Raw genomic sequence first — 26,572 nt, 5'->3', positions numbered from 1 at the left:
CATATTTATTTTAACAGGGCCAATCAGCACTGTCCAGACAGAGGGTCAGGGGTCCTGCAGCCTCATAGGACAGTCAGAGTTGAATGAAAAAAACTCCTCTTACAAGCTTTAACCACTGATAGAAATCACAATACTGCTATATACTGCTGAGAAAAGTTATTTAGCAGTTTATATTTATATTTCCATGTTCTGTGTAGAGATCAGATATAGGGAATGAAGGGTCCTGGGCTTTAGCAACAGTTCAAGAAATTTGTATACAGCAGGTTTTTTTTTTTAGAATAAAAATGGTTAAACAGCCTATAAAAATACAGTAAGCACTATCTTAGAATAGAACAGAGGAATACAAAGTACCTCATGATTCCTGAGATGACAACATAAAGAGCCAATTCCCAATTAGGCCGTGGAAGTGCTTCTGCACAGGTTGCTAGCATGTGATATGGAAGGGATGCATTTAATATAAATACAAATTCAGATCCTCCTGTAGTAACAATCTTCAGTTCACGAATGATTCTTGAGGAGGCGAAATCTGGTGTAAACCTGTAAAATGAGAGGACACAGAGGATGCAAGTCAGAAACTTTAAAAGGAGAGCTGCCTGCCATAGGATCCCTACGTCCATCAGAACTGCCACTTTACTTTTTGGGGGTTTACAGATCAGTTTACTTTCCCTACAGTACAGCATATCCACTGATATGTCCATAAGCAGTACAACTTCTGAAATTTGAAAATGCCCAACATCTGGCCTACTGTAAAACTACAAAGTAATCAGGTAAAAAGCTGTTATTGTTGGTAAAGTCCATTAAGATCAACTTTCATAAATAACTGCAGTGCTTATCTACAGTGCTTCCAGAAAGTATTAAGGATGAACTTTTTCCACATTTTGTCATGTTACAGCCTTATTCCAAAAGGGATTCAGTTCACTACTTTCCTCAAGATTCGACAAACAATACCCCATAAAGACAATGTGAAAGAAGTTTGTTTGAATTGTATGCAAATTTATAAAAAAATTAAATAAAATCTACATAAGTATTCACAGCCTTTTCAATGATACTGACAATTGAGCTCAGGTGCGTTCCGTTTCCACTGATCCTCCTTGAGATGAACCATCAGGACTCTTCCTAGAGTGGGCCACCTGGCCAAACAGCCATCAGGGGAGAAGGGCCTTAGTCATGGAGGTGACCAAGAACCCAACAGTCACTCTGACAGAGCTCCAGCGTTTCCCTGTGGAGATGAGAACCTTCCAGAAGAACAACCATCTCTGCTGTACTCCACCAATCAGGCCTTTGTGGTAGAGTGGCCAGAAGCCGCTCAGTAAAAAGGCACAAGAAAACCTGCCTGGAGGTTGCCAAAGGGTACCTTAAGGACTCTCAGACCATGAGAAAAAAAATTCTCTGGTCTGATGGAACAAAGATAACTCTTTGGCCTGAATGTCAAGCGTCATGTATGGAAGAAACCAGGTGGCACTCACCATCTGGCCAATACCATTCCCTGTAGCGAAGCATGGTGGTGGCAGCATTATGCTGTTGGGATGTTTTTCAGCAGCAAGAACTTGGAGACTATTCAGGATTGAGCCATGAAGCCAAGATAACAAAGGGGTGGACACGGGACAACTCTGTGAATGTCCTTGAGTGGCCCAGCCAGAGCCCAGACTTGAACCGATTGAACATCTCTGGAGAGATCTGAAAATGGCTGTGCACAGACACTCTCCATTTAACCTGATGAAGCTCAAGGGGTCCTGCAAAGAATAGGAGAAACTACCCAAAAATAGTTGTGCTAAGCTTGTAGCATCATACTCAAAAAGACTTGAGGCTGTAATTGGTGCCAAAGGTGCTTCAACAAAGTATTTTTGGGTATGAGTCTATCAGCATGGCATCTTGACTTGGCAATATTTTCCCACTCTTCTTTGCAAAAATTGGATTTTTGTACTTACCGTAAAATCCCTTTCTCTGAAGTTCATTGACGGACACAGCACCTTACTCTTGACCTTAGGGTTATATCGCCACCTATAGGAGAGGACTAGGCAGAACATAAAAAAAAAAAACACGCACAGTACCGCCCAGGGGTGGGAACACAGAAAAACTCCACCCACAACGGAAAAAACTCCCCATCAGAGGAACCGAAACCTCAGACAGCCGCCTGCAAAACCTTGCGGCCAAAGCATGCATCCTATGATGCCCCCACATCGACCTTGTAAAATTTGGTGAAACTGTACAGACGACCAGGTAGCTGCCTTACACACCTGTGAAATGGACACTTGATGCCGGAAAGCCCAGGAAGTACCATTTGCAATTGGTAGAATGTGCCTTGACGGGAAAGGGAGGCGCCTGCCCCCTTATGGCATAAGCCTGAACCACAATCTGTCTGATCCACTGGAAAATGGTGGCCAATGAGACCGCCAGGCTCTTCTTCAGACCCACCACCGCGACAGAGTCCGACATCCGGTAAGGAGCCATAGCAGACAGATATACCCCGCAGAGCCTGGACCATCGACAGAGCGTTCATGGGCACCGCGGGTGCAGGAGAACCAGTTGCCATCACAGGGGTGTCTGGGCAAGAAGCGCCAGCATCCGACGCCATGTCTGACACACTCTCGCCTGTCACCCGGGACCTAAGGCAAGAGACAAGAAAAATGCCTACCCTTCTAGATGCCACAGACTGAGGGGCTCCCCATAGGACTCACCACCCTGATCAAGGTGTTGTGCTGTTCTGCTGTGCTGCTGTCTGTTCTCCCCTCTGCCGGCGTCCAAATCACGAGGTGTTCTGTGCCAGTTTTGCGCTGTTGCTGGCTTAAACAGCCACCCAGCACTAGAGAACTACAGAAACCGTCCCCTGTGGCTACAATAAAATGGGCGCCGGCCGCCTCAGACCAAAGTCCCCGAAAAAGCCTGGAAAATGTCTGCCGTGAGCCAAAAAAATGGCTGCAGCCACAGGAAAATGGCCGCAGTTTTCCGCGGTGACCATTCCCCCTTGTATGGTGGCAAACAAAAGGTAAAAAATTAAGGGAAAAACTAGGCGAACAAAACAAAGGTAAAAAAAAACAAAAAAAGGCAGCACAACCCACCGCCAGGCCAGATAAGTGCTCCGCATTCCCTACGCCCAGCCATGCAGTGCCTCCTTTGGATGGGGAGGAGGGAAAGAGACCCCCTAATCGACCCCCCAGTGTGTGCCCTGCTGCTCCATTCTGCCTAAACAGGTGGAACCATACTTACCCCTCCGGCAGGGACCGCTGGACACACTCCACTAACAGACCCATCTCCCACATAGTACGGAGTGGCTGACGGCCATGGCAACACCGTGACCCGGACAGCAGTAGCATGGTCATATATGTGTGCCTCGGAACATATAGCTCACCGGCCGCCCCAGACCAGAATAGGGCCTGTTGTGGCCGACCCAGCGCGGAGATAAAGTCTGCACGCACTCGATGGCCAGGCTGGGGAGACTACTGGGATCTATTTTATCCAGCCTGTCACCCAGCACGGCTGTTGATTGTAGATCACAGAAGAAAAAACACAAAAAACAGCAAAAAAAAAATTTCAAAAACCACTGGTCCCCACAGGGAGCCAGGTCCTTCTAGACTAGGCGGAAATAAATTGAGCTGGTGGGAGCAGATTGAGGGTTATAGCCAGTAGGACCGCCCCCTGGGTGGTACTGTGCTTGTTTTTCTGTGTTCTGCCTAGTCCTCTCCTAAAGGTGACGATATAACCCTAAGGTCAAGAGTAAAGTGCTGTGTCTGTCAATGAACGAAAGAGAAAACACTCCAAATCTGTCAAATTACGAGGGCATCTCCTGTGCACAGCTCTCATCAGATCACCCCACAGGTTTTCAGTCAGATTCAGGTCTGGGCTCCGGCTGGGCCATTCCAAAACTTTAATCTTATTCGGATGAAGCCATTCCTTTGTTGATTCGCTGTCATGCTGAAAAATGGAGTTCCTCTTCATGTTCCGATTTCTAGCAGAAGCCTGGAGGGTTTTGTGCCAATATTGACTGGTATTTTAAACTGTTCATAATTCCCTCTACCTTGAAAGACCCCTGTTACAACTGAAGAAAAACCACCCCAAAGCATGATGCTGCCACCATCATGCTTCACTGGTGTTGTTTTGGTAATGTGCAGTGTTTTTCCACCAAACATATCTTTTTGAATTATGGTCAAAAAGTTCAATCTTGGTTTCATTAGACCACAAGACATTTCCCCACATGCTTTTGGGAGACTTCAGATGTATTTTTGCAAAATTTAGCCAAGCTTGGATGTTTTTCTTTGTAAAAAAAGGCTACCATCTTGCCACTCTAGCCCATAGCCCAGACATACGAAGGATATGGGAGATTGTTGTCACATGTACCACACAACCTGTACTTACCAGATATTCCTGCAGCTCCTTTAACCTCTTGCCCACCGCTGGCCGCCAAATAACGTCCTCTGCTTTCAGTGGTGATATTTGAATGATGTCTGCAGCTGCAGGCATCATTCAGATATTTTTTTTTCAGGCAGTGATTCCCTTCACTGTAAGAGCACTCAGTGTCTGTTTTTCTGCATGACCTTTCTTACAGGCAGCGGGAGGGAACAATTCCCCCGTTCATCAGTTTTCTTCTTGTCTTTTCGTCAATTTTGGAAAGACCTCCAGTTCTTGGTAATGTCACTGTTGTGCAATAATTTCTTCACTTGATGACTGTCTTCACTGTATTCCATGGAATAGCTAATGCCTTGGAAATTCTTTTGTACCCTTCTCCTGACTGATACATTTCAACAATGAGATCCCTCTGATGCTTTGGAAGCTCTCTGTGGACCATGGCTTTTGCTGTAGGATGCGACTAAATAAAAATGTCATATAAGACCTACTAGAACACCTGAACTTTATTTGAGGTTAATCAGAGGCACTTTAAATGATGACAGGTGTGTACCGACTCCTACAGAAAATGAGTTTGAATGCGATTAATTCTGAACACAGCTACATCCCCAATTATAAAGCCCCTTTCACATTGCCAGCATTTTTTTTTAGGCGCTACAGCGCTAAAAACAGTGCCTGTATAGCGCCTGAAAGCCGAGGGCTTTTACACTGGAGCGGTGCTCTGGCAGGGCATCACAAAAAGTCCTGCCAGCAGCTTCCTTGGAGCGGTGAACTCACTGCTCCTCCACCGCTCTTTTAAAACCACCCTGCTAGCGGCCGAACAGCGCCGCTTTGCCGCCGATGCCCCCCACAGCTCGGTGTGCAAGCCGTCTAAGAGGATGTGCACACTTATGCAACCACATTATTAATTTTTCTGTGCCTAGGTTCACACTGACTGTGGGAATGAAATTGTGCGAGTTCGGCTGAACAATTTAATTCCCGACTTCGGCGGGGGGGGGGGGGGGGGGCGGCGATTTCAGAAGCATCTGTGCGGGTTTCTATACAGATGTCACTGGAAATCACACCCCCAAATCGCCAAAAGTAGTACAGAAACTACTTTTGGGTGTAATTCGGATGCTGCCATTTCCACCGATTTGTCATGCCAAATCGCATCAATGTGAACCAGGGCTGTGTCTTTTTTACATCACAGAAACCTGACATTTTAACAGGAGGTGTGTGAAATTTTTATATCCACTGTATGTACATGTGTTTTTTTCCGTTTTTTATTTTTTATAAATTTACTAAGATTTTAAACAAACTTCCTTCACGTTGTCATTATGGGGTATAGTTTGTAGAATTTTGAGGAAAATAATTAAATCCATTTTTGGAATAAGGCTGTAACATTACAATATGGAAAAAAGTGAAGCATTGTGAATACTTTCCAGATGTACTATATAAAGACCTTCAGGCTGGGTTCACACCATTGCAATTCACAATAGCAGTAGACTTTGACCAGCTCTCTATGAAGCCGGTTTACATATCTCTGCTGCAGCTCGGGTGCAAATTTGCACAGGTGTCCTGTGTGTCTTGGTCCCTTTCAGGTCCGAATTAGGAAAAAAAGTTGGACGGAAATCAGACCTGTAACGGTGAACGAGGATGCACAGGACCCCTGCTGGGAGCTGCATCGGTATTAGGCCTAAGTGTAGATGCTAATGTTGCTTCACAAAGGGAAACAAACAAGAAATTGCATATTAGGCTTATTCCCTAGTTAGAAACAAAAAACCCAGACTATAAATAAAATGCTAAGATATAAATACTGTATAATGGTGGCAGATTTGACTGTTCACATCTAGGAAAGTGCTGGCTGTCACACGGGGTCAAATTGTGCCTGCATCTGCAAAAGACCTCTAGTGTCTTTGCCAACCTTTATCCCTTCACATATGCAAGCCTAGGGTGCTGAATACATTTATTTGAAAGTGCACCATTCATCACACTTACAATATGACAATTTCTTTAGAGGCATTGGGGCCTAGTGCAAACTCTTGACAATTTACAATCTTGAATCCATAGCCTTCGCATGCATATCCACTGATTTCCATGCTTTTGATTATGACCTGAAGCTGCCCTGTGTTTTCAACCTTGAATGTTTTTCTCATAGTGAAATTTGGTTCCTTGGGTTTTATTTCTGGAGAAAAGAAAAGTGAGAAGTCAATACCCTGTTTTTTACAGATCATTGTATAGCCAGGAAAAAATATGCATTGCAGTTCTAGTTCTAGATTATGAAAATAGACCACAAATGCACCATAAGGCCCCTTTGACATGAGCATTGTAGGTGCAGCAAAATCAGGGGGTTGAGTGCATTGGCATGTTTTTAATTATTATCAGCCACCTCTTAAAAGTCTCTCCGTGTTTAAAGGAGGACGACTGGTACCTATGACCCCAAGTGCACCATCGACACTGTCAAACATGGAGGTCGAAAAATTTTGAGGGGGTTTTTCTGCCAAGGGGACAGGTCAACTTCACTGAATCAAAGGGACGATGGACGGGGCCATGCACCGTCAAATCGTGGGTTAGAACCTTAACCGCTTCAGCACCGGAAGATTTTACTCCCTTCCTGACCAGAGCACTTTTTGTGATTCGGCACTGTGTGGCTTTAACTGACAATTGCGCAGTCATGTGATGTTGCACCCATTGCCGTATTTTTTCCCCCACAAATAGAGCTTTTTTTGGTGGTATTTGATCACCTCTGCGGTTTTTATTTTTTTTGCGCTATAAACATAAAGAGTGTACATTTTGAAAAAAAAACACCCACTTTTTATTACTTTTTGCTATAATAAATATCCCCCCCCCCCCCCCAAAAAAAAAAAAATTATATATATATATATATATATAAAATTCCTCAGTTTAGGACGATATGTATTTTTACATATTTTTGTAAAAAAAAAAAAAAAAAAAAAAAAAAAAAAAAAATCGCAATAAGCGTATATTGATTGGTTAGCCCAAAAGTTACAGCATCTACAAAATAGGGCATAGTTTTATGCCATTTTTTTTTTTATTAGTAATGGTGGCGATCTGCGATTTTTATTGGGACTGCGACATGGCAGACATATCGGACACTCGACACTATTTTGGGACCAGTCATTTATACAGTGATCAGTGCTATAAAAATGCACTGATTACTGTGTAAATGACACTGGCAGTGAAGGGGTTAACCACTATGGGGTGATGAAAGGGTTAAGTGTGTCTTAGGGAGTGATTCTAACTGGTGGGGAGCGTGGGCTTCAACTCACATGACAGCGATCACTGCTCTTGATGACAGAGCAGTGATCTCAGTCATGACAAGCCAGAATGGGGAAATGCCTTGGCACTTCCCTGTTTTGAGGCTCTGTGACACAATCACCAAGAGAGTGGCGGACATAGTACGACGGTCCCGCGGGCACGGTCATGCTGTACGCGCCGCGTGTCTGCTATCTACGGCTCTTAAAAGGGAAATATAAGTACGCCCATTTGCCCACCGCTGCCACTGTGCCAACGTATATCGGCGTGCAGCGGTCGGCAAGTGGTTAATAAAACCTAAAGGCAACAAATTAGTCAAGCTTACTGTCAGAGCAGTCTTTCAAGAAGCCTTCTGTAATCTTAAACCTCAAGGGGCTCCCAGGACCTGGGGGTTTTCCACCAATTTTAATATTTTCATTTGCTCCTTGTCCTTTCACTGTGATTACATCAATTACGGTCAAGTTATTTCTGTAAAAGAAAAATAAAAGCAGATCATAAACTCAATACTAGATATGTGAAGATTAAAGCAGACAAAACTTTAGGTAAGAAATCAAATATATACTAAGGTGAAATATACATATGTATGAGGTATATTTCTGCATGCAGAGATGTCTAATTTCTAAACCAAAAGTAGTTTATTTGAAAACTAGATACTGAAATGCACAGATCATATGTCTACTTTTCAATTAAAACTGAAATCTGGGCTGCAGAAATATTGTCAATGAGTGCATTCTCTCTTTAAACCTGGTGTGCTTTGTGTATTTCTTCCAGATTGGTTCAGTAATCCATCATGAAGCATTCCCTGTACTTTGCTTCTGGGCAGGAATGTCCAGTACCAACGACCGGTCACTGCTGCTATAATTCTCCTTCTGAATAGTGACTGGCCTTTTAAAAGATGGTCAGCAGGCAGGCAGCCCTTACAAACCTGAAGGAAGATTGTTTTCAAATGAGCTTATATTGGATTGTCAAAAATAAATGTTTTTGTATTGCTATTACAAAGCTGACGACATAAAATGAAAGTGTATGCTTTGACCATTAAACTCCTTTAATTCATTTGGTTTGAAGCAGTGTAGGCAGGATTTAATGGTAACAGCAGCATATAAAAGGTGGAAGGCAAGTCAAGTAGAGTTCAACCAGATCCTAAGTATATGTAAACATGCACCTACCCCCATTCTATTCCAACTACCCTGTAAAGGAAAGATGTCCATACTTGCCTATTCTGAGGGTGCTCCCATCCAGTCACAGGATCTCTCCAGTGACTGGATTCACTAAGACCCCTTTCACATCGGGGCTGCGTTCCCGGTAAAGCGCCGTTCGTTTTAGCGGGGCTTTACCGCTGTTTGCTTTGCGCAGATTTTCGGCTGCTAGTGGGTTGCTTTTAACCCCAAAGAAGGGATTAAAAACTCCAGTGGTTTCAGACTCTTCAGAAGCGCTGTCCATTCATTGCAATGGGGAGGATTTTTTGGGAGCACTGTGTACAGCTCTCCCAACCCGCCCCAAAGATGCTGCTTGTAGTACTTTTCCAAACGTCCCGCAAGTGCACCGCCCGAGTATGAAAGCACCCATTGCAGAGAACGGAAGGCAGTTTTCAGGTGCCATTTCTAGCGCTAAAACACCTGAAAACTGCCTCAGTGTGAAAGAGGTCTTAAGAGGAGAGATGATCAACAACGGCTAGGGTGCCTATGTGGTGATGTCACCCATAGGCTTACTATGGAGGATCTGTTGTTGGCTGTCCCTTCTCCACACTGAATAATTGAAGCATATGACTGGACAAGAACGCCTTCAGAATTTGCAAGTAGAGACATCTTTCCTTTAGGTGAAATAATAGAAAGCCTGAAAAACATGACCTGTTGGGGTACTTGAGGATTGGAGCTGAGAAACATTGCTTTAGGCCATGTTCACACCATACATGTAGAAAAACTGATGGGAAAAATGCACAGATTTCACTTGCAGAGACACGAGTTTCCATACTCATTTCAGTGAGGTTTCTTGCACATCAGTTTTTATTATGCTGTTTTGCACCATATCCTGTGACATCACTTCCTTTCCCTGTTTGTGGCATGATAAGAGGACTGTATGAGCAGTTTATAGATGCCATTACTGAATAGCCTCAGTTTACATCATAGTCCCCCATCAGAGCCTTCCTTTATATCATAGTCCCCACCCGAGCCTCTCTTTACATCATAGTTCCCATCAGAGTTCCCTCACCAGAGCCCACCCTCCTCCATCAGAGTCCCCCATTAGAGTCAACCACAGAGTCCCCATCATCAGTGCCACCCATTCATCAGAGCACCGTCACCAGTGTCCCCCTCATCAGTGTGCCCCTCATTAGGGAACCATCACCAGTCTCCCCTCATCACAGCCTCCCCCCCATTACCAAATAGTGCTCCTCTATCATCTGCCCTTACCAAGCAGCAAGCGTATAGTAGCTGGGACCCAGTACATGAAGCTGGGCTGCTGTAAAAAAAAAAAAAAAATCACTGGGCCCCACACAGCCAACCTGACAGGGTAGTTAGAATAGGCTTAGAATTGGGGTGGGAGAAGGTTTAGGTATTGGACTGGACTTCCACTTTAACACACAGGTAAAGCAGACAATACAATAAAAACATTAACGCTGGGCTTATTTAATAGGATAAGCAAAGCTGAAGCACAAAGCACAAGAATCGACTAGATTTTATATTATAATAATCATCTGAATGTTAAATGAACTGCGACTGGTAGCAATGGTTAACTGCACTAGGTCTTACTCAATAAGCCTGAATGTCAGCCACAGTTACACATGTGACTGCCATTGCCATTTTGAAGTCAATTGTACTTGTGCTCCTTTCTGCCAAAAGCATTGTGTACACTTACCTTACTATAAGCAAGGAGGATACAGTTTTGTTGATCACTGGAGTGAATTTGACTTGAACACTTTTTTTCTCCCCGGGCTTTAAAATGAGGTTAAGAACTGACTGGCGGGATTGTCCCTCCACAAAAGTTTGGCTGCTCTGCACAGGCTGCACCTGCACAATAACACAAGCATGTCACTTTCAAAGTATCACTTTATTTAAGCCAAAACCGAAAACTTTGTGCTCTCTGCTTGTGCTGACTATTAGTTACATCATTAGATTTAGCTCTAAATACTACTACAGAACTGTACCATGAATAATGTGAAGGTGGTTATGTGGTCCTGATACAGAAGGATAATGAAGTATGGTCATTCTAGAGCTGGCCATAGTTTTTAGTAAAAAATAGTGTTTCGTTTTTTCCTCCATGTATACACAAAATGGATGGAGGAAAACGCCGATTAGCAGCTGCAGTCACTGATCAACAAAGTTTCCCAGCACATCCCTTCAACAAAGGTCAAATGATCAACTTCTTTTGAGTGAGGATGACCACACACTGCAGAACCAGCTACATTTTGATCAGTGTAAAACCAGCTTAAGACTGGCAGGTGAAATAAAACTGGGAAAAAAAACCCCCGAAACAACAAGGAAATAAATGCAGCCACCATATCCAAGGACTGGTAAGCTGCAAAAAAATACATTTCCGTTCTTGGGTTTAAAAAGGAACTGCAGTCTGCTCACATAATTTGTAATAAGAACATTTTTGCCATTCTGAAGCTTCCCTCCAACCACGTTATATATTATTTTATATTTTATATATTCTGTGATTCTGTACTTGCCAAATATGCTGCAGAAATCTAGCTTCACTGTCTTGCTGCAGCCATTTTAACTGTGGGCAGCTGAAGCTGCTGCCTGTTCACTTCCTGGATTTACACAGATACACCTCCAGCTCTGCAAGCTCTTTGGCCCTCTTATGACTTTGCCTCCCTTCCTGGCAAACTTTCACGAGAGAGAGTGAGCTGTGCATGATGTCATAAGCCTAGGCTAATGACCAGACAAGAAACAGGAAGTGGGCTGTTTTATTTACTGGCAGAAAAAAAAATGTTTTACTATCCAAAGTTAAAACAACAAAGGGCAAAAGATTTAAAAGATGGAAAGGTGAAAAAAAAAATGAATAAAGGTCAACTTTAAGAAAAAGGTTTTAAAATTGGTATATTTAAATAGATTTTGCGTTTTTTGTTTTGTTTTTTTCAAAATACAGTAAATATGAGTGCCACAAAAAAAAAAAAATCCTATTTGCAATATTAATAAATAAATATATATATATATATATATATATATATATATATATATATATATATATATATATATATATATATATATATATATATATATATATATATATATATATATATTGTTGAATAGGCCCCATAATTTGACTATCATGCCAAAAATTTGCAGAATTGTACAGTATAATTTGGTTTAAGAGATCCATACACAGCCGAATTAAAGTATAACTATAGACAAAACTTTTTTTTACATGTCGGATAGAGTGGAGAAGGATTAGAATGATTGTCAGCTTTTATTGCCATGTGTGCCCCCGTTAGTAAGACTTTTCCCCTTTATTTCTCCTGTTTACAATTAACACTGAAAGTAAAAGAAAATCCCACATTTTTGGTTATTCCCAGAAAAGTAATGGAGGAAATCTTCCAATGGGGACTCTAATTCCGGTAATGTGGGGACCCCCCAAGGAATTCCCTCAATTTGCAGGGATTTCCTCTCACTTGCTGTTTGGCTATGGGACAGGAAGTGAAGGAAAATCTCTGCACCCCTCTATAACCCTCCCTTGCTCTATCCAAAATGACAAAAAAAGTTTTGACTATAGTTCCATTTTAAGCAGGTTTTACAGTGGTTATAATGAATGTTACAATATTTTAACAAACCAAACTACAAACCAACTGGGTATAAGCAGTGAGCTCACATAGTCCCATAGAACAAATATAGCTTTAAGTAATCCATACTCAATTTCACTTTTACTAGTCAGAAATGCCATTCTGTACTTTTTCTTTGATTTAGTTTCACTTTTATTCTGAGTTCCACTAATTCCCCCTGTACAAGGAGAAGCATCATCCACAGACAGTGAAATGGCAGCTGGCCGTGTGCAGTTATTAGAGGAACCCAGGACCCAGTAGGATTTTAAAAAAAATCAGCAACTAGCACAATATAGGCTTTTATGGGAATTAAAAGATATTAGCAGGCTTCTTGTGCTTTTAGACAAGAGGTTTACTTTCAAAAGTTTAAAGCCCATTTGAACTCGTTACTTATTACTACAGCCAGATTATATACATAATATAGGCTAAGCGCTGCAGCAAAGGTTAAACAACTCTGTGCTGGCAATACATAGGGGAGGTGGACCACAGCTCATGCAAAGCAGTGGCCCAGCTCTACAGCAGTTGGAAACATTGCTGCAAAGATTACGCCAATTAACTGCGTTGCTCAAAATGCAAAAAAGTGTTTTGAGCAGTGTTTGGGTAAGGCATATCAGACATTTGGGAGACCCAGACTGTGGATTTGTGTTTAAGTTGTGGTCTGACTATTCTACGTGATACCAGTACAGGGTATTTGAGCCCTGTGAACAATCATGCTTTAAAACTGAGTAGGGTTAATTTTAAGGATGCAACATTGTATAAAATGATAAAAGGATTGAAACAAGGAAACCGATCAGGACAGAAATATGCAAGCCAAATAGTTTTTGAAGATGTAAACTCTGGAGCTGTGATTCTCATTCTTGCCTCACTATCTGAATCACAAACTTGCAACAACTCAAGTCACAACCTCTGTTCTGCGTGCTTATCCATGCCAGCGACTCAAGATTGTGAAGGATGAAGATGTCAGCTCTGGAAGTGGCAGCTTACATATTTCTGTCCTGGCACTCTTCACAAAAAATACTAACACTACAATGCTAAGCTCTTCTTTAAGTGGTTCTAAGGACAGTTTTTTTACCTTAATGCACTCCCTGCATTACGGTAAAAAACTTCTGTGTACACCTCCCCAGTCCCCCCCCAAATACTTACCTGAGTCAGATCTCAATCCAGCACTGTGCCCAAGAGCTGTGGCTCTTTACGCTCTCTCTCTGCTCACTAAACATGGGGACAGCTGCGGGAGCCTGTGAGGAGAGAATGAGGACAGGGCCAAGCCGCACTATGTGTGTTTATGGATAGACACAGTGTGGCTCTGGATCAAGCCTGCACGAGTGCCCCATAGCAAGTGGTTTGGCATGGGGGAACTGGGCGGCGGGGAGGAGCCAGAAACACTGGTGGGGAACCTGCAAAGAGCAGGTAATGACGGTTGCCGTTTAAAAAAAAAAAAAAAAAATAAGGATTACAATAACTAAGAATCAAATCACACAAATGATGTACAAGCATGATGTGCAGCAATTCTGGTTACAACACTCATAGGTGTAGAAATACATGAAATATTTTTTACATTACTTAACCAGAATTACCTAAGCAGAATACATTCACACTCCTAGCAGCATATCACTGCAAACTTACGTTATTTCGGAACACTTTAAATTCAAGTGTCTTTAAGTCTATATTTATTGACTTGCTAATATTGAACCTGAAAGACAAAAAAAGGATTGAGGAAGTAGCTACAGACAATTTACATAAAGTTTTCAATCATTTAGAAACTTTCCCCACGTTACACTTTCCTCATGTTTTCAACCACAGTATTTTCACAATGATAATGCCATTTTTACATGAACAGGGCCATGTAATGTATTAAAAAAAAAAAAAAAACACTACTAAAAATGTATAAAGGCCTGTGAAGGTTAGATGTGCATCATAGAACCTATTATAAAAAGTTACATGCATTTGGTTTCATAGGGCCTATTTACTATAGTATAAAGTGAGGTGAAATGGGTCTTTGCTCACTCCAACACTGAACCATGAAGATGATTTGAAAAAAAAAAAAAGGAAAAAAAAAAAAGTGTTGTGAGTCAGTCCACCCAAAATAAGGGAAGGCTACATGTACAAACTTACCTTCCTATCAATCTGTCCAGCACCAAAGAACTGTTGGAATAGAAAGCCAGAGGAAGAATTTGGACATACACAGGGACATCTGCAGGGTTTTCTAATGCAAATTCTTCTTCCTGTTGCAAAACCATATTTATTGGTTAACAGACCAGACACTTACTGTACTGTGTAGCATAAACAATTCTGTAGCATTATGTGCAATCTTGTCAATATAAATATACCAGGGGCTGGGTAACTCATCTATTCCCTTTAAAAGTAAACCTGTACCTTAGGCTATGCACACTAAAAAGTATTAACATATTTTGAAAACCTCTGGAACCTTGGCACTCTCCCAGTCCTGAGCTGTTAGAAACTGACTTCAGAGACAATCTGATTTTTGAGGACAAACTAAATCATAGTGCAAGCAGCTACAATGAGATAGTTTGTTCTAAGGTTTTTACTTCTTATTGAGAATATGTAAATTCTTCCGAGTCTGGGTACAGATGCACTTTAAAGTAGATGTAAACCATATCACTAAAATCTCAAACAAGCTTATAACTGCATTATAATCCTGTCACACAGGCTCCTGACTGAAACTACAAACGGCCATTGCAACACAAATTACACAGATATGGTCCACTACTGTCAATATCAGGAGAGCCACCCTTAAAAATGCCACAGAGCCATCACAAGAAGATATGCATGCAGAAAGTGGCAGTAGGAGATCAGCAGCACTGAGATGCAACATAAAAAATATAAAAAGGTATTTTTTTTTATAAAAGGAAAGGGGGGGGGGGGGGGGGGGAGCACTTGTTTATTATACACAGCATTTTATCAAGCGTATGTCATCCAACTGGGGTTTAAGTCTACTTTAATGATTATACAAACCTACGTTACATTATGCAACAAACAAAAGATTAATTTCTATACTTACTGATGAGCTGTTGGTGTTGGTCAGAGGAAAGTGCATATGACGGGATGAGCTGATTATGGAAGGCCAAATAAGCTCAGCTTTTACTTCTGAAAGGACATTTTTCTGTAAGTCTGTATCTACCTCAAACACTGCTTTGGGCCTATGGAGACACAACAAATATTTTAGGGTACATGCACAGAATGATGGCAAGTATTGCCTACCATGAACACTTACACAATGTATTATTTCTCAGACATTTCAGTACTCCCTCGGGAAAAGCTCTGATCTCCTGTTCTCCCAATAAGGCCATTTCCATCTTTGTTTAGGCATTGTTCAGAGTGAAAAAGCTCCAGACAACCACCCCAGTAACTGATGACTGTGGAAGAGAACACCTAGGAAAAGCTCTCCATCTGTCTTTATGAAACTCCAGTGGCAGATCAGAGGCAGTGGTGCCGTGCATATGGAGCAAAACAGGTGGTGTGTCCTGTACAACTTTATTACTTTACGGATTCTTTTTTCAGTACAGAGTTGCTTTTTAAATGGGATTTCTGGTTTACCCGTAGATGTATCCATTTAGCGCTTGAATCCCTTTAAAAAAGTGAGCAGGTGCTCAAGCAGAGTAGTTCTCCTATGGTTGTTACCACACCCAAACAAGTAATAAAATCAATAAGGAGAAAGAGAGGCTTTAGCAAGACTTGCATGAAGAGATAGCGATGGACAGACATATATAGAAACAAATCGAATCCCAGTGTATGACTGGGTTTATGATGGTGTGCATTCCCTACTGTTTTTTTTTTTTTTTTTTACTGGCCTTTTATTTACATGTCAACACTTTGAAAAATTCCCACCCAAATTAATCTGACTAGTTTACCTTGTCAGACAGGTACTTCTGAGTGCATCTATGCGTTAGAAAGCCCAACTAGCACTAAAATCGGAGCATCAAGGTACACCCTGATTAAGTGTGTTTTTGGTAAAAACATTTTACACACACAAAACAAAATGTAAATCATTTTTAGGCCCCTTTCACACTGGCGGAGTCCACCAGCAGATCCGTCTGTTCAGCAGGGGACATCTCTGCTGACCCCCACTGAGCAGGCAGATGACAGGGCCGCGTCTGCTCCTCTGATGCAGACACAGACACAACTATCCCCATCCATCTGTTTTTAGCGGACTGGTCAGAGGTCGGATGTCAGCGGATGCATGCCAGTGGATGTCTGCAGCTTCAGAGCATTGGATAGTCTCAAAAACTGACAGGCAGACCTGGTCAGTCTGTCAGTGTTAAAAGGGGCCTAAAACGCGCTACAGTCTTTTTAACCACAAAATATGCTTTAATGTTTGTGCCACAAGCAGACGTGTAAAGACATGTACAAACCTTAGCACACTCATTTAAAAAAAATTAAACATTTCTATGTTGTCTCTTCTACACAGCCTACCTTAAAGTGGTTGTAAACCCTTACAACACACTTTGACCTACAGGTAAGCCTAGATTAAGGCTTACCTGTAGGTCCAAGAAATATCTCCTAAACCTATACGGTTTAGGAGATATTTGCCCAAAGACAGGCACTGCTGTCTACGGTGCATGCGCCGTAGACAGCAGCGCGCAGACGCACTGAGCGCAGCATCGTCAATGACGAAGATGCCGCGCATGTCGGCTCCCGTGCGCATGCGCGGGAGTGACGTCATCACGGCTTTGCTGAATGACAGCGGCGGAGCTGCGAGACCCCACCGAGAAGATGGATGCGCCGGACTGCAGGGGACAGCGGTGACTTCACTGGCTGTGTCAGGTAAGTGACACAATGGACTATGCGATGCATAGTAGTCTATTATGCTTTGCCTTTGCAGGGAATGAAAGAGGAAGTAAACCCATCAGGGTTTACTTCCTCTTTAAAGACAAATTGTAGGAGTAATGTACTTAGAGTTTGTTATTCACTTTGTGATAGCAATAACAGATGAAAAATGGTTTTAAAAAAATGTAAATAATAAAATGGAAAAAAATAATAAAAAGGAACCATGTCTTCCTATGCACACGTAAATGCCCACATAGGGTGCACATGTGCATGTAAACAGCAATGGCACCACACGTTAGGTGGTGTTGGCAATGTCAGAGTGATAGCACTAATTCTAGGTTCACCAATCATTAACTAAATTGATAAGCTGTAGGCTTTTAAAGCCCCACCTATGGACAATTTCAGGGCACCTGCAATTTTAAGGCTTGACATGTTTCTACTCTGACAAAAGTTTTGTTCTAGGTGTACTGACCCAGAGTGTACACTAGCCCAGCAAAGAAAACAAAGCTTGCCTGTACCTTGGCATGTGGGGCAACAACATAGAACACGTTTTTTTAAACACAGGGATAAGTTACTGACAGTCAGCTGTGTGAGCCCCTGGCTTCCTTAAGTAATAATTTATACTGAATATGCAGAAGACTCAACCTTGTATACAGGTATTTTTGTATGACAGGTTCACATTAGTGACTGCAAATAGTAAATGCTTTCAAATATAAAGCACTTGGTGAAACGCCAACTGAACCCCCAACTGGTTTTTACTGGTAAGCTCACATACATACTGGTTTCTCTTAGCTTTTAGGAACTTGTGCAATTATATATTCCCACCACAATGCTGGGCACAAATACAAAGCCAAATGATGCTATACAATGACATCTCTGAAGGGTCTCGCAGGATACACACAAACTTTTAGAACAAATCGCACCACTGGGTTTTTTCAAAAGATGTAAAGAATCCACTTGCCACCCCACTGAATATAAATTTTATGTAGAGCTAAATTATAAAGAAATGAACACACACTTATCAGACTGAGCTGAAAGCATATTTTCTTCCACGGGATCAAAATTTGAGAAAGTAAAAACATTTGTACATTTTACTTACATGTTAAAATTATCACAGATTTCTGACCATTTTTTATATAGCGTTTCAAAATGTTCCCAATCACAGTCCCAGATGTCCTCCTGCATTGCAAAATGGTGCTGAGTCTTCAAGTCATCTGAGGATTAAATAATGATTTAATAATTTTATGTGCATCATGCTTTCCCCAAAATGTAAGACTGCATTAGTTATTCAGTTTCCATATAATATCCCATGTACCATTAACTGCCTTTGGTAAAGTACTATCTTGGTCTTTAGTATCTGGCTGCACAATGTACCCGTAAAAACCACCTGCACTTCAAAAATTATAATTCAATTTTGTCAAAACACTCACTCATAATTGGAGACAAAAAATGACACCAGTGCTATAATTATAAAGAAGTATTACTGAAGCTACTATCTGATCAGTGTCTGATGTCCTTTTACAGTCATATGATCGGCAAGAGCATCAGAGAGAAAAGCCATAAAAATTCCGTTGTTTATAAAGTGCCGTTTTAGATGCTACTGTGGATTAACAACCTACACTCCTAAACAAACATTCTCTTATAGTCTTAATTTGTCCAACACAAAGAATGGGAAAGCACAATAACAAAACAAGGAAAAATAACACATTCAAGTTATTTCCCATCATTTGGTAGACCTTAGCACGGCTTTGTTCCTAAAGCACATACATGCACTAGAAATATGAGATTTTTGAAATAACTGTAAAACTAATTTCTTGGGGTTCACAAATGTATACACTGTTGTATTAAACTGCCACCTACAGGAGCATCTGAACAATGGCAAACAAAAATTTATTTTGCCCATCCCGGCATAGGTCCGCCTACTCCCTGCATGGCTCAGTTTTGTGTTCCTTGTAAAAGCATCATACAGTACAAAGAGCATGGTCTCGGTCAGAGTAGGGTTATTTTCCCCTCAATGAATGCCAAGAAATGGATTTCACAGAAAAAAGAAATAAAATCAGTCTGAGGACGACACTACGGTGCCTTGCAAAAGTATTCCCCCCCCCTTAGCTTTTTACCCATTTTGTTACATGACAGCCTTTAGGTCAATGTTTTTTTAAACTGAATTATATTCTTATAGACTCTCAATGTATGAAGGAAGGTGCTCTGGTCTGACGAGACAAAAAATTTTACTTTTTGGCTATCAAAGAAAACGCTATGTCTGGCGTAAACCCCACACATCTCATTACCCAAATTACACCATCCTCAGTGAAACATGGTGGTGGCAGCATCATGCTGTGAGGATGTTGAAACAGACCAGAGTTGAGGGAAAGATGGATGGTGCTAAATACAGGGATGTTCTTGAGCAAAACCTATACCACTGTGTATGATTTGAGGCTAGGACTGAGATTCACCTTCCAGCAGGACAATGACCCCAAACACACTGCTAAAGCAACACTTGAGTGGTTTAAGGGGAAACATGTAAATGTGTTGGAATGGCCTAGTCAAAGTCCAGACTTCAATCCAACTGAAAATCTGTGGTCAGACTTAAAGATTGCTGTTCATAAGCGCAAACCATCCAACTTGAAGGAGCTGGAGCAGTTTTGCAAGGAGGGCAAAAATCCCAGTGGTAAGATGTGGCAAGCTCATAGGAGACTTGGCCAAAACGACTTGGAGTTGTGATAGCCGAAAAAGGTGGCTCTACAAAGTATTGACTTGGGGGGGGGGGGGGGGGGGTGGGGGAATAGTTATGCACATTGACTTGACGGGCATCTTCTACCCTGCACTAGCTGTCACAATGGGAAAAAAAATTAAAAAGTGGCTAAGCCGGGCTCTGCCTGCTAGTTGTCTGCTGCGTTGTGGACCCCTGATGAAGTAACGTGGTTAGTGACGATACTTGTGAGGAGGAGTAAGTAAATCATTTTAGAATTTTTTCCACTTTTAATGTGGCATATAAACTGTACAACTCAGTTGAACAAACTGAAAACTTTTAGGTGGAGGGAAAACTAAAAAATAAAAATATGGTTGCATAAGTGTACACACCCTTAAACTAATACTTTGTTGAAGTACCTTTTGATTTTGTTACACCATTCTTTTTGGGTCTATCAGCCTGGAACATCTTGACTTGGCAATATTAGCACACTTTTGCAAAAACACTCCAAATATGTCAGATTGCAGGGGCATCTCCTGTGCACAGGCCTCTTCAGATCACCCCACAGATTTTCAATCGGATTCAGGGCTGGGCCATTCCAAAACTTTAATCTTAAGCTATTCCTTTGTTGATTTGGATGTCATACTGAAAGATGATGTTCCTCATGTTCAGCTTTCTAGCTGAAGCCTGAAGGTTTTGTGCCAATATTGACTGGTATTTGGAACTATTCATAATTCCCTCTACCTTGACTAAGGCCCCTGTTCCAGCTGAAGAAAAACAGCCCGAAAGCATTATGCTGCCACCACCATGCTTTACTGTGGGTACAATGTTCTTTTGGTGATGTGCAATATTTTTGCGCCAAACATGCCTTTTGGAATTATGGACAAAGTTTAACCTTTTCATCAGAACAAACATTTTCCCATATGCTTTTGGGAGACTTCAGATGCATTTTTGCAAAATTTAGCGCAGCTTGGATGTTTTTCTTGGTAAGAAAAGGCTTCCGTCTTGCCACTCTACCCCATAGTTCTGACATAAGAATACAGGAGATTGTTGTCACATGTAGCACACAGCCAGCACTTGCCAGAAATTGGCCTGCAGCTCCTTTAATGTTGTTGTAGGCCTCTTGGCAGCCTCCCTGACCAGTTTTCTTCTCGTCTTTGCATCAAATTTGGTGGGATCTCTAGTTCTTGGTAATGTCACTGTTGTGCCATATTTTCTCCATTAACTGACTGTCTTCACTGTGTTCCATTATATAGCTAATGCCTTAGAAATTATTTTGTACCCGTCTCCTGACTGATACCTTTTAACAAGAAGATCCCTATGATGATATATTTGGAAGCTCTCTGCAGACCATGGCTTTTGCTGTAGGATGCGACTAAGAAAACATCAGGAAAGACCTACTAGAACAGCTGAACTTTATTTGGGGTTAATAAAAGGCACTTTAAATGATGGCAGGTGTGTACCAACTCCTATTTAACATGCGTTTGAATGTGATTGCTTAATTCTGAACACAGCTACATCCCTAGTTATAAGCGGGTGTTGCACACTTATGCAACCAGTTTATTTTTTTATTATTTTTACTTCCACCCCAACATCCTAAAAGATTACCGTTTGTTTTTCAGTTGAGTTTTACAGTTTATAGGTCACATTAACCCGTTCCCGACCAGCGAACGCCGATGTACGTCGGCAAAATGACACAGGCAGGCATATTGGCGTACAGGTACGTCCAATCTCGCATGCTGGTCGGGACCCCCTTGAGTCCGGTCACGGGTCCCGCGGACTCGATTGCTGCAGGCATACCCGCGATCATCTCACGGGAAGGCTGAATGGAGAAATGCCGTTGTAAACAGCATTTCTCCATTCTGCCTAGCAACTAGTGACGCTGATCTCTGCTCCCTGTGATTGGAGCGGAGATCAGTGTTCACTAAATGAAAGCCCAACCCTACACAATTTGTAACACACCCCTAGGAACACTTAATCCCTACACTGCCACCCACTGGTTAACCCCATCACTGCCAGTGTCATTTACACAGGAATCACTGCATTTATATAGCAGTGATTGCTGTATAACTGACATTGGTCCCAAAAATTTGTCAAAAACGTTCGATGTGTCCGCCATGTCGCAGTCACAATAATAATAAAATAAAAAAATCGCTGATCGCCGCCATTACTAGTAAAAAAAAAACGAATAAAAATGCCATAAAACTATCTCTATTTTGTAAACGCTATAACTTTTGCGCAAACCAATTGCTTATTGCGATTTTTACCAAAAATACGTAGAAGAATACGTATCGGCCTAAACGGAGGGAAAAAAATTTTTTTTTATATATATTTTTGGGGGATATTTATTATAACAAAAAGTAAAAAATAATGCATTTTTTTTTCAAAATTGTTGCTCTATTTTTGTTTAAAGACCGCAGGGGTGATCAAATACCACCAAAAGAAAGCTCTATTTGTGGGGAAAAAAAAAAGGACATCAATTTTGTTTGGGAGTTAGGCTGGGTTCACACCATAACGATGCGGGAACGACGCGAATCCGCGGCGTTTTCCCGCATCGCATGCCTCCCGCCAGCAGTTCACACTGCCCTATGCGGACTGCTGGGAGTGTCAATGAAATGTTAATGACACCCCCAGATCAGTTCGCATATCGCAGTGCGATCTGCACACTCGCACAGGAATCGGATAGCATGGTGTGAACACCCATGCGATCCGATTCTGCTGCGGACCAAAAAAAGGGTCCCGTGCGAGTTTGCCGCGGGAGCGATGCGAATTCAGCCATACTATCTGTATGGCTGAACTCGCATCGCTACGGAGATCGGATGTGATTTGCACTGCAGTGCGGTGCGAATCACATCCGGATCTCTCACCCGCAGCGGTGTGAACCGGAACCTAAAAGCAACGCGGTGCCGAATCGCAAAAAGTGGTCTGGTCTTTGACCAGCAAAATGGTCCAGTCTAAGTGGTTAAAGGTGGAAAAAGTTATGAAATGATTTAGGTTTGTCCCATTTTTTGACATCACAGAAACCTGACATTTTAGCAGGGGTGTGCAGATTTTTTTTATCCACCAAGTCTAGGGTAACAGGCCACTCCAATATGTTCACTTTCTGATGGAGCACTGGAGAATATGCAGCAAGAACTTACAGCACTGGGAATAGATTTTTATTTAGAATATCACAGGTGAAGGTTACACTTCTGGTGGAATTCATACTTGAAATATTACATTCGTCGTGTATCCTTTTTATCGATTGAACACTTTTTATATACACTATTACCAAATGATGTTGTTTGGACTTTATAGCACTGAACAATTATTATTTTAAGAGTAGTCTTTATTAAGTTTATTATTACCAAGTTAACGTCATTCACTTTTTTGAGATTATAATAAATATTATATATATATTTATTACGCACACTTTTTTATTGTATACATTGGTAATGTCACAACAGTGCAGCACTTTTCATTTATATGAGATATGTATATGGCTATCCATTGTACATGGACCATGTCCTTACATGACTCATCTGCCAAGGTACAGAGGCAGATTTACTATATTTTGCTGGCATAGCTGGATGCATGCCACCCCACAACCTCCTTCACCTTGGAATACAGAAAAACGGCTACCTACGTGAACACAGAAGCCAAGTTATCCTACCTGCCCAGTAGTAGCTATTTCTGGAATGCAAATCACAACAGCTCACGATTACGGTTCACTGTGATTAAGGAAGTCAAATGTCCACCAAGAGGGGGAAACCTGGCTAGGCTGATATTCCAGAAGGAATAATATTGGATTTATAAACTATGTTATAACTAGGGCTGCAACTAACGATTATTTTCATAATCGATTAGTTAGTGAATATTGTTTTGATTAATCGGTTAATAACCTTTAACCACTTAAGGACCGCCGCATGGCAATGTACGTCAGTGCAATGGCATCGACAGGCACAAGCACGTACATGTACGTGCTTGCCTTCCAGTGGGTGGGGGGTCCGACCGGACCCCCTCCCGCTGGATGCGGCGGTCCGTTTCGCTGCAGGCGCGACCTGGGATGAGGGGACGGCCGATGGTTTCTGGCCATCCCCTCTCGATCGCTCCTGGCCAATGAGAAGCTTCCCCTGCTGTGTATAGTAAACACAGGCCAGGAGGAAGTGATGTCATTCTCCTCGGGGCGGTCTTTTTGACCGGACTACGAGGAGAACAGTGAAAGTAAGTGTGCACCAACACTACACTGACATGTAGGTACACATAGGCACACAAAGCCCCCCCGATCGCCCCCCGCCCCCCCCCCCCCTCCCACCGTCACAGTGTCACTGATTGCAGTGATCATTTTTTTCTGATCACTGCATTTAGTGTCAGTTGTGACAGTAAAAACTGTCAGGGCAGTTAGTGTTAGGTCCAGGGTAGCCCCCTACCACCCCCCAATAAAGGTTTAACCCCCTGACTGCCCCTAGAGTTAACCCTTTCACCCCCTTTTGCCAGTGTCACTAAGCGATCATTTTTCTGATCGCTGCATTAGTGTCACTAGTGTCGCTAGGTAGCTAGTTATTTTTTTAGGTTCACCGCCAGGTTTTTATAGCGCTAGGTACCCCCATATACTGCCCAATAATAGGTTTAACTCCCCGATTGCCCCTAGTTAACCCTTTCACCAGCGATCACCGTATAAGTGTCACTGGTGACGCTGGTTAACCAGTTAGTTATTTAGGTTCCCTGTCAGGTTTTTATATAGCGCCAGGGACCCCCATTCACTACCTAATAAAGATTTTAACCCCCTGATTGCCCCTAGTTAACCCTTTCACCAGTGATCATCGTATAAGTGTTAGGGGTGTTTAGTTTGCTTTTTATAGCATCAGGGCACCCACCATTTATTACCCAATAAAGGTTTAACCTCCTGATCACCCGGTGGGTGATATCAATTATGTTTTAGGGTCAGGGTCTGCGTCGCCCCAGGCAACCCTAGGTTAGTGCCAGTACCGCTAACACCCACGCGCAAAGCATACACCTCCCATAGTGGTATAGAATCTGAACAGATCAATATCTGACTGATCAGATCTATACTAGCATCCCCAGCAGTTTAGGGTTCCAAAAAAACGCAGTTAGCGGGATCAGCACAGATACCTGCTGGCACCTGCGTTTTGCCCCTCCGCCCAGCCCACCCAAGTGCAGTATCGATCGATCACTGTCACCTACAAAACACTAAACACATAACTGCAGCGATCGCAGAGTCAGGCCTGATGCCTGCGATCGCTAACAGTTTTTTTTGTAGCGTTTTATATTTAAATCCGGAAGGCAGTGCTTGGTTTTCGGGGTCCCGTACGCGGCTAGACTCCCAAAAAGTCCCCCACATGTGGTATCCCTGTACTCGGGAGAAGCAGCAGAATTTTGGGCTGTAATTTCACTTATGTCCATAGCATGTGTGAGCAATATATCATTTAGTGACAACTTTGTGCAAAAAAAAATAAAAATTTTTTTTTAATATTCCTGCAACTTGTGCCAAAATATTTCATGGACTCAACATGCCTCAGTAAATTGCTTGGGGTGTCTACTTTCCAAAATGGGGTCATTTTGGGGGGGGGGGGGGGGGGTTTGTGCTATTTTGGCATTTTATGGCCTTTCGAAACTGTGATAGGTAGTGAGGAGTGAAATCAAAAATTTGCACCCTTAGAAATCCTGAAGGCAGTGATTGGTTTTCGGGGTCCCGTACGCGGCTAGACTACCAAAAAGTCCCACATATGTGGTATCCCAGTACTCAGGAGAAGCAGCAGAATATATTTTGGGGTGCAATTCCACATATAACTATGGCATGTGTGAGCAATATATCATTTAGTGACAACTTTTTTTTTTTTTTTTTTTGTGTCATTATTCAAACACTTGGGACAAAAATTCAATTCAATATTCAATGGGCTCAACATGCCCCTCAGCAATTTCCTTGGGGTGTCTACTTTCCAAAATGGGGTCATTTGGGGGGGGAGGGGGGTTGTACTGCCCTGCCATTTTAGCACCTCAAGAAATGAGATAGGCAGTCATAAATTAAAAGCTGTGTAAATTCCAGAAAATGTACTCTAGTTTGTAAACGCTATAACTTTTGCGCAAACCAATAAATATACGCTTATTGACATTTTTTTTTACTAAAGACAGGTGGCTGAATAAATTTTGCCCTAAATGTATGACTAAAATTGGGTTTATTCGATTTTTCTTATAACAAAAAAGTAGAAAATATCTTTTTTTCTCAAAATTTTCGGTCTTTTTCCATTTATATCGCAAAAAGTAAAAAACGAAGAGGCAATCAAATACCATCAAAAGAAATCTCTATTTGTGGGAAGAAAAGGACGCAAATTTCGTTTGGATACAACATTGCATGACCGCGCAATTACCAGTTAAAGCAGTGCAGTGCGAAAATTGTAAAAAGACCTCTGGTCCTTAGGCTGTTAATTGGTCCGGGGCTGAAGAGGTTAAAAAAAAAAACAACAAAAAACAACAAAAAAAAAGTGGGTCAAATTGACGTTCATTTTCAACCACGGTGATGCGAAAATTTGGAAATAGAAAACTTCTTAGTCAAAGGAATTTTCAGACAGTGGGTGTGGTTTTCGTTCAGAAATTACATTTTAAAAACAATGTTAAAAACAAGTGAAAATTTCAAACAAAATTCTTTCATTTAGCGAATGTACAAAGATTTTTCATCGGAATATTCTCATCTGAAAATTGATCTGTGTGACCAGCATAAGGCTCGGTGCACACCTATGCAGGTT

At 41.9% G+C, this 26,572-nt stretch overlaps 1 protein-coding gene across 1 annotated transcript in view; it reads right to left on the bottom strand.

The window, feature by feature from the left end:
• Positions 1–26,572, bottom strand: part of TMEM131 (transmembrane protein 131) — a gene marked incomplete in the record, with an annotated part of 262,694 nt that overhangs the window by 43,605 nt on the left and 192,517 nt on the right. The window contains 8 exon segments of the mRNA XM_077482768.1: positions 352–537; positions 6,319–6,505; positions 7,922–8,064; positions 10,450–10,601; positions 13,979–14,045; positions 14,468–14,577; positions 15,375–15,513; positions 18,240–18,354. Coding sequence (XP_077338894.1) covers positions 352–537; positions 6,319–6,505; positions 7,922–8,064; positions 10,450–10,601; positions 13,979–14,045; positions 14,468–14,577; positions 15,375–15,513; positions 18,240–18,354 — 1,099 coding nt within the window.

The sequence above is a fragment of the Lithobates pipiens genome, unplaced genomic scaffold (assembly GCF_037356315.1).
Source record: "Lithobates pipiens isolate NorthernLeopardFrog02 unplaced genomic scaffold, aLitPip1_a1.2 Scaffold_16, whole genome shotgun sequence".
In the NCBI taxonomy this organism is placed as follows: domain Eukaryota; kingdom Metazoa; phylum Chordata; class Amphibia; order Anura; family Ranidae; genus Lithobates; species Lithobates pipiens.
This window is presented reverse-complemented; position numbering and strand designations above follow the sequence as displayed.